General features: G+C 45.3%; 1 protein-coding gene across 1 annotated transcript; it reads right to left on the reverse strand.

Annotated features, from left to right (window-relative positions):
* Positions 1–2,292: 2,292 nt before the first annotated feature.
* LOC138666461 (oocyte zinc finger protein XlCOF7.2-like) lies at positions 2,293–5,476 on the reverse strand. The gene is made up of 4 exons (XM_069754684.1): positions 5,230–5,476; positions 5,024–5,147; positions 4,851–4,948; positions 2,293–2,328 (listed from the first exon to the last, which is right to left on the reverse strand). Exons 1-4 carry the CDS (start codon positions 5,449–5,451, stop codon positions 2,293–2,295), a joined length of 480 nt encoding a protein of 159 aa, XP_069610785.1. The 5' UTR covers positions 5,452–5,476.
* Between the last annotated feature and the right edge of the window lie 3,513 nt (positions 5,477–8,989).

The raw sequence follows: 8,989 nt of genomic DNA on the forward strand, positions 1-8,989 counted from the left end.
GCATCCACCGAGTGTTGTCCTGTCGCGTCTTCTTTATATTATTGCCGAGAAGATGCAAAATAATGAAAATAATAAAATCATTAATTACCAAAATAATAGAGAAAGTCAACACCACATTGCAAATAAACATTCATTCCAAATAAAGAAGCAGGGCGCGTCCGAGGGTGAGTATATACCTAATAAGAATCTAATCACCCTCGGACGCGCAATGCTTATTTCCAACAGCCTTCCTTCCTAAGAATCATCCCTTCCGTGGTGTAGAGAGACGTTGTGTTACACTCCAAGGTGTTCCCCAGGTTGCCTTTCCTGAGCTTCGATCTACCGGCTCTCGTTTAGTAGTTGTTGGATACTACGCTGCATTAGGCCTTCAAATTGGGTATGGGGTGTAGAGAGATGGTGTGTTCCACTCCAAGGTGTTCCCCAGGTTGCCTTTCCTGAGCTTCGATCTTCCGGCTCTCGTTTAGTAGTTCTTGGAAACTACACTGCATTAGGCCTTCAAATTGGGTATGGGGTGTAGAGAGAGGGTGTGTTACACTCCAAGGTGTTCCCCAGGTTGCCTTTCCTGAGCTTCGATATTCCGGCTCTCGTTTAGTAGTTATCGGAAACTACGCTGCATTAGGCCTACAAATTGGGTATGGGGTGTAGAGAGAGGGTGTGTTACACTCCAAGGTGTTCCCCAGGTTGCCTTTCCTGAGCTTCGATATTCCGGCTCTCGTTTAGTAGTTGTCGGAAACTACGCTGCATTAGGCCTACAAATTGGGTATGGGGTGTAGAGAGAGGGTTTGTTACACTCCAAGGTGTTCCCCAGGTTGCCTTTCCTGAGCTTCGATCTTCCGGCTCTCGTTTAGTAGTTGTTGGAAACTACGCTGCATTAGGCCTTCAAATTGGGTATGGGGTGTAGCGAGAGGGTGTGTTACACTCCAAGGTGTTCCCCAGGTTGCCTTTCCTGAGCTTCGATCTTCCGGCTCTCGTTTAGTAGTTCTTGGAAACTACACTGCATTAGACCTTCAAATTGGGTATGGGGTGTAGAGAGAGGGTGTGTTACACTCTAAGGTGTTCCCCAGGTTTCCTTGCCATTGCTTCGGTCTTCCGACTCTCGTTTAGTAGTTGTAGAAAAGTACACTGCATTAGGCCATACAAAATGGGTATGGGGTGGAGAGAGATGGTGTGTTACACTCCAAGGTGTTCCCCAGGTTGCCTTTCCTGAGCTTCTATCTTCAGGCTCTCATTAAATTGTGGTTAAATGGAACAACTGCATTTGGCGTACTAGTTGGTTTGGGGCCTACTATCGGTGTCTGCCACTCCTTGCTGTTCTCCTCCACTGAACAAAGCTGTGCCGCCTGTTTACTACGGTTGCCAATTTTGAACTGCATTTCGACTACTTACTGATTTGGCCCTACTCTCTGTGTCAGCCTCTCATTCCAGTTGTCCTCCACTGCAATGCCCCCTGGTTATTCCTGTGTTACCAATTTTGAACTGCATTTAGCCCACTTTCTTCTTTGGGCCTATATCTGTGTTTCCACTTCATCGTGCCCATTGCCCAGCCAGTGATAGATGAGTCTGCTGGTACATTGACCCATAACGCAACATTCCCCGTGCACGCTACACAACAACATTGTGACCCTGCTGAAAGTCAGGTTGCTCTTCCCGCATACCATACCACCTTACACGGGGACAAAGAGGAAGGTGCAGATGAAAGTGCAGGTTCCTTCATCAGGTGGGGGGAGGAATACTAGTTGGCGACGTCACTGGCACAGGGCCTCTCATAGTACGCAAAAGTGTTGCTGCCGGTGGGAGGCGCCCCCGCCGTGCAAACACACCGCTGTACTTTGAGGGGCCCTGTGCCAGTGCCAATGCCAACGAGTGGGCCCCCCCTGCTTGCTCAGGTTCACAGCACTTGCAAAGTTGAAATACTTACCTCTCCCTGCTCCACTGCCGTGACGTGGTCCAGATTTCCTGGGCCCACTAATTACTTGAACCAGCCCTACCCCCCACAACTTTAGCCAAATGACCCCCAATTTCAAATGCCTTCCAATTATTATAAGGTAAATTACGCTTGACAAGCTTCATTAAGAAGAATGGATGGTTTTGACATTAAAATGGGCACTCTAGGTGTTTTCCTGGCCCCCACTCACTGCCGACTATGCTGCCCCATTGACTTGCATTGGGTTTCGTGTTTCGGTCGATCCCGACTTTACGTCATAATCGGCCGATTTCACTCGACCCGACTTTGGACATAGTCGGGTTTCGCAAAACCCGGCTCGACTCTAAAAAGGTCAAGGTCGCTCAACTCTACTCTGTAGTATTAATATGGGTCAGATCTTCAACCTGAAACAAATATTGTAAAAGTCACAAGCAGATGGACAAGTCACATCTACAGCAGGGAAAATAAAAAATAGAAGCCTGAACCATGGGTATAAATAACCATAGTCTATGAGAGGAGCTCCCAAGTAACCTTGGGGAAATAGTCAAAAAAAAAAAAATGGAGCCTATGAACCCCAACAAAATGTAGATTTCATATAAAATGTATACATTTTATGAAACATGTTACAATAGTTGACAAAAATACACCAAGCAATATACAAAAACTATATATTGAAAGTAAAACAAGTATCAGGAAAATAGTGAGGACACAATGTTGCAGTGCATACAGTTAGTCAAAACTCCACAGAAAAATGGAAGTGCATATATAACCAAACAGTTAAGTACAAATTGCCAAAAGGACACAAAATAAAGTTATGGGAGGGGTTTGCCAGCCACTATGTGAAATTTACATTTGAGAGCCAAAGTGAGCGATTTTAAGTCCAAAATAGGACATAGATGGACCAACATGAAATCATTGATGGATGCCTAGCAATAGGAAAGTGCCAACCTTTACAAAGTTTCCAAAGGAATAGTGTGGATGACTATACAAGGCAAAAAAGTAACTCACCCATGGAGTAAGACAGCGCTTGTGTGCACCTGGATGAGCCCCAATGCGCGTTTCGTGCTGGCTTCTTCGGGGTCCTGGGGAAAATAAGTATTTGATGCACTGCCAATTTTGCAAGTTTTCCCAACTACAAAGAATGGAGAGGTTCTTAATTTTTATCGTAGGTACACTTTTACTGTGAGACAGAATCTGAAAAGAAAATCCAGAAAATCACATTGTAGGAATTTTACGTAACACCTTTACCACCTTGGGTTTTTCCGTTTTTGTGGTCCTCTTCTTCCCAAAATCATAACTTTTTTTTCAGTAAATATGGCCATGTGAGGTTTTGTTTTTGTGGGACTAGTTGTACTTTTGAATGACACCATTGGTTTTACCATATAGTGTACTGGAAAACAGGAGAAATTTCAAGGTGCTGTAAAATTGGAAAATAGTGCAATTCCACAACTTTTTTTTTTTTTTACGATGTTCACTACATTTCTAAAACCAACCTGACATTATGATTCTCCAGGTCAGTACAAGTGCGTAGGTACCAAATATGTATAGGTTGTTATTTAAGTGATGAAAAAAAAATCAAAAAGGCACCATTTTCCGAGACCTATAGCGTCTTAATATTTCAGGATCTGGAGACTGGCCACTGTCTTCTTACAGAGCTGCTCCTTAGTTGCCCTACGCTGTGTGTTTTGGGTCATTGCCATTATAGAAGACCCAGCAAAGACCCAACTTCAATGCTTTTACTGAGGGAAGGAGGTTGTTAGCAAAAATCTCACGATACGTGACCCCATCCATCCTCTCTTTAATATGATGCAGTAGTCTTGTACCCTTTGCAGAAAACACCCCTCAAAATATGTTTCCTCCACCATGCTTCACAGTTGGGACAGTGCTCTTAAAGTTCTACTTATCCTTCTTCCTCCAAACACGGCGAGTAGAGTTGATACCAACAAGTTCTATTTTGGTTTAATCTAACCATGTGACATTTTCTCATGCCTACTCTGTATTATCCAGATCGTCATTGGCGAACTTCAAACAGCTCTGGACATATGCTGGTGTTAGCAGGGGGACCTTGTGTGCACTGCAGGATTTTTAGCAATGATGTCTTAGTGTATTACTCACAGAAACGTTTGAAACTATTGTCAAAGCCCTCTTCAGGTCATTGACCAGGTCCTCCCATGTAGTTCTGGGATGATCCCTGGCCTGCCTCAGAATCATTCTTACCCCACGAGACAAGTTCCTCAATGGAGCCCCAGACCAAGGAAGATTGACAGTAATCTTTTGTTTCTTCCATTTTCTAATAATTGAGCTAACAGTTTTTGTCTTCTCACCAAGTTGCTTGCCTATTGCCATGTAGCCCATTCCAGTCTTATGCAAGTCTACAATTTTGTCCCTGGTGTCCTTAGACAGCTCCTTGGTCTTGGCTATGTTGGAAATTTCGGAATGTGATTGATTGAGTGTGTGGACAGATGTCGAGTTCAAATAAGTGCAAATAATATAGTTAATGAGTGCAGAGTAGGAGGGCTTCTAAAAGAAAATCTAGCAGGTAGGTGAAAGACAGAATTCTTGCTTATTGGTAGCTGTTTAAATACTTAATTCATGCAAAAAAAATTCAAAGTAGTTATTTAAAAAGCATACAATGTGATCTTCTGTTTTTTTATTTTTAGATTCTGTCTCTCACAGTTGAAGTGTACCTACGAAAAAAATTACAGACCTTTCCATTCTTTGTAGATGGAAAACTTGCAAAATTGGCAGTGTATCAAATACTTATTTTCCCCACTGTATGATCAGCCCTAATCCTGACATCTCCATTGTTCTCAATACACAAGTATAGAACATATAATACTGGTGAATAAAACAAGACTGAGCACAAGACCTTCACAGCTGTCTACATATCATAGGGGAGATCTCATGACACCTTCTTTCCATCTACCTGATGATCCTGGGGAAAATTTGGATCTTCTTGTTTACAGTCCTGTGGAAGAAGAGGACAGGGACATCTCTCTGGTGTTGTCCTCCTACTGGATAGATCTGGAGGAAACACATACACTGAATTCATTCTTTACATACAGATAATTATTGGCTGTGTGTATTTAGTCCTATTACCTGGTGATATGAGGGGTTGGGGATCCTCCATCATGACGTCCTTGTACAGATATTTGCGTCCTTCTAAGTACTCCCACTCCTTCATGGAGAAATAGACAGCGACATCCTGACACCTTATAGGAACCTGACACATACAATGATACCGTCATCCCCCGATCCCTTCATAGCGTTACTGTATAATGTCCCAGCATTTCCAGCAGTGTCACCTCTCCAGTCAGCAGCTCAATCATCTTGTAGAGGAGTTCTAGAATCTTCTGGTCATTGATATTCTCATGCATAAGGGTGTGAGGTGAAGGTCCTGTGATTTGGCTCAGGGGTCTTTCCCATCCCTTCAACATAGGGTCCTGACAGTGCTCACTAGAGGTCTTCTTCACTACGGTGTAATCCTGGTTATGGAGAGACCCATTAATAAATCTCACTACAGACATTTCCAGAGTCCTCACTAGGGTTGAGCGACTTTTACTTTTTTAGGGTCGAGTCGGGTTTCGCGAAACCCGACTATCTCAAGAGTCGAGTCGAGTGAAATCGGCCGATTATCGCGAAAAGTCGGGGATCGACCGAAACACGAAACCCAATACAAGTCGATGGGGAAGCATAGTCGACAGTGAGTGGAGGCCAGTAAAACACCTACAGTGCCCATTTTAATGGCAAAAACATCCATTCTTGGTACTGAAGCTTGTCAATCTTAATTTACCTTATAATAATTGTTAGGCATTGGACATTGGGGGTCATTTGGCTAAAGTTGTGGGGGTATGGCTGGGTGAAGTATTTAGTGGGCCCAGGAAACGTGGACCATGTCACGGCAGTGGAGCAGGGAGAGGTAAGTATTTCAACTTTGCAAGTGCTGTGATCCTGAGCGAGCAGGGAGGGCCCACTCGTTCGCATTGGCACTGGCACAGGGCCCCCCAAAGTACGGCGGTGTTTTTGCACGGCGGGGGCGCCTCCCACCGGCAGCGACACTTTTGTGTACTGTGAGGGGCCCTGTGCCAGTTACGTCGCCAACGAGTTTCCCCCCCCACCTGATGAAGGAACCTGCACTTTCATCTGCACTTTCCTCTTTGTCCCCGTGTAAAGGTGGTATAGTATGCGTGAAGGGGAACCTCACTTTCAGCAGGGTCAGAATCTGGCTGTGTAGCGTGCAAGGGGAATGTAGCGGTCTGGGTCAATGTACCAGCAAAGTCATCTAGCACTTGCTGGGCAATGGACAGGATAAGGAGGAAACACAGATATAGTCTCAAATACAAAAGTAAGCTAAAAGCAGTTGAAAATTGGTAACAGGACTAAACAGCTTGCTTTTTTCAGTGGAGGACAACTGTAATGAGAGGGTGACACAGTGAGTAGGCCCAAATCAGTAAGTAGTCTAAATGCAGTTCAAAATTGGTAACAGTAGTAAACAGGCGGCACTGCTTTGTTCAGTGGTGGAGAACAGCAAGGAGCGGCAGACACCGTTAGTAGGCCCCAACCCAACTAGTAGGCCAAATGCAGTGTAATATTAACAACTACTTAACGAGAGCCTGAAAATGGAAGTTTGGGACAGGAAACCAGGAGAACAGCAAGGAGCGGCAGACACCGTTAGTAGGCCCCAACCCAACTAGTAGGCCAAATGCAGTGTTATATTAACAACTACTGAATGAGAGCCTGAAAATGGAAGCTCAGGAAAGGCAACCAGGAGAACAGCAAGGAGCGGCAGACACTGTTAGTAGGCCCAAACCCCAAACTAGCAGGCCAAATGCAGTGTAATATTAACAACTACTTAACGAGAGCCTGAAAATGGAAGTTCAGAACAGGAAACCAGGAGAACAGCAAGGAGCGGCAGACACCGTTAGTAGGCCCCAACCAAACTAGCAGGCCAAATGCAGTGTAATATTAACAACTACTTAACGAGAGCCTGAAGATCGAAGTTCAGGACAGGAAACCAGGAGAACTGCAAGGAGCGGCAGACACCATTAGTAGGCCCCAACCCAACTAGCAGGCCAAATGCAGTGTAATATTAACAACTACTTGACGAGAGCCTGAAAATGGAAGTTCAGGACAGGAAACCAGGAGAACAGCAAGGAGCGGCAGACACCGTTAGTAGGCCCCAACCCAACTAGTAGACCAAATGCAGTGTTATATTAACAACTACTGAATGAGAGCCTGATAATGGAAGCTCAGGAAAGGCAACAAGGTGAACAGCAAGGAGCGGCAGACACCGTTAGTAGACCCAACCAAACTAGTAGCCCCACTGCAGTTGTTCCATTTAACAACTATTTAACAAGAGCCTGAAGATAGAAGCTCAGGAAAGGCAACCAGAAGAACACCTTGGAGCAGCAGACACTGTTAGTAGGCCCCAACCTAACTAGTAGCCCCACTGCAGTTGTTCCATTTAACAACTATTTAACAAGAGCCTGAAGATAGAAGCTCAGGAAAGGCAACCAGGAGAACACCTTGGAGGGGCAGACACTGTTAGTAGGCCCCAACCAAAACTAGTAGCCCCACTGCAGTTGTTCCATTTAACAACTATTTAACAAGAGCCTGAACATAGAAGCTCAGGAAAGGCAACCAGGAGAACACCTTGGAGCAGCAGACACTGTTAGTAGGCCCCAACCAAACTAGTAGCCCCACTGCAGTTTTAAAATTCCGATAGTCTGAAAACCTGATAATTGCAGGTCCCTTTTTTTTTTTTTAAGAGGACAGCTGTATTGAGTGGCGCAGCCAGACACTGCTAGTAGGCCTTACACCACAAAGTTGGCTCGATGCAGGTTTAAAAAAGGTTACATGGGTACACGGTCAGCATTGGTGTGGTCAGTGGAGGACAATTGGAAGGAGGGACCGCAGACAGACTTAGTAGGCCTAAAATAAAAAAAATAGGCTCAATGCAGTTTCAATTATCTTGCAGGGGTACACAGGCAGCATTGATGTGGTCAGCGGAGGACTATTGGAAGGAGCGACCGCAGACAGACTTAGTAGGCCTAACATAAAAAAAGTGGCTCTATGCACTTTTAAAAAGGTTCCAGGGGTACACAGGCAGCATTGGTCTGGTCTGCGGAGGACTATTGGAAGGAGGGACCGCAGACAGACTTAGTAGGCCTAAAAAAAAAACAGGCTCAATGCAGTTTCAATTATCTTGCAGGGGTACACAGGCAGCATTTGTGTGGTCAGTGGAGGACTATTGGAAGGAGGGACCGCAGACAGACTTCGTAGGCCTAGCATAAAAAAGGTGGCTCTATGCACTTTTAAATAGGTTCCAGGGGTACACAGGCAGCATTGGTGTGGTCAGCGGAGGACAATTGGAAGGAGGGACCGCAGACAGACTTTGTAGGCCTAGCATAAAAAAGTAGGCTCAATGCAGTTTCAATTATCTTGCAGGGGTACACAGGCAGCATTGGTGTGGTCAGCGGAGGACAATTGGAAGGAGCGTCTGAAACAGTACTCCAAATAATACATAGATGTTAATGTCTCGCAAAAAAAAAAAAAACAAACAAAAAAGGGTGGCATACTTAGGTACAGGGGTGGGCTCCTCTGCTGACTTTCAGACATTGTTATTTGGCGCAAAGTATTTACTGGTGTAAATGTAGGATAGGGCCACTGAATATTTTAAGTAGCATCATACTTATCAACAAATTGGTATTGTCAGTGCCAGGCATTGAAGGATTTCACTGCATAGACTAAACAGCGGTGGAGCAGTGACAGATAATTTTGCAAGTGGTAGAGCACAGTTTGAGCTGGGGGGTGGGGGGCACTCTCTCGTGCCCGGCGGTACTGGCCCAAGGCCCCTCATGTTACAACGGTGTGTCTCACGTTGGGTGCGCGCCACCACTGCCAGAGACACTTCATTGTACTATGAGGGACCTGGTGCCAGTGTCATCGACCAAAAGTGGGCACACCCACCTCTTCAGACAAACGGCCCTCTCACGGGTGCTTTTGCCAAGTGGCGAGACCACGGCCACGTGGGGGGGAGTCAGCCCATTTAGGGAGGTGTAAACA

The sequence above is a fragment of the Ranitomeya imitator genome, chromosome 2, assembly GCF_032444005.1.
Source record: "Ranitomeya imitator isolate aRanImi1 chromosome 2, aRanImi1.pri, whole genome shotgun sequence".
Taxonomy (NCBI): domain Eukaryota; kingdom Metazoa; phylum Chordata; class Amphibia; order Anura; family Dendrobatidae; genus Ranitomeya; species Ranitomeya imitator.

Coding starts and splice junctions, on each gene's coding strand:
- LOC138666461 (XM_069754684.1), bottom strand. CDS start 5,451: ATGTCTGTAGTGAGATTTATTAATGGGTCTCTCCATAACCAGGATTAC. Junction 5,148..5,229: donor TTGAGCTGCTGACTGGAGAG/GTGACACTGCTG, acceptor TGTATGTGTCAG/GTTCCTATAAGGTGTCAGGA. Junction 4,949..5,023: donor CCAACCCCTCATATCACCAG/GTAATAGGACTA, acceptor TGTTTCCTCCAG/ATCTATCCAGTAGGAGGACA.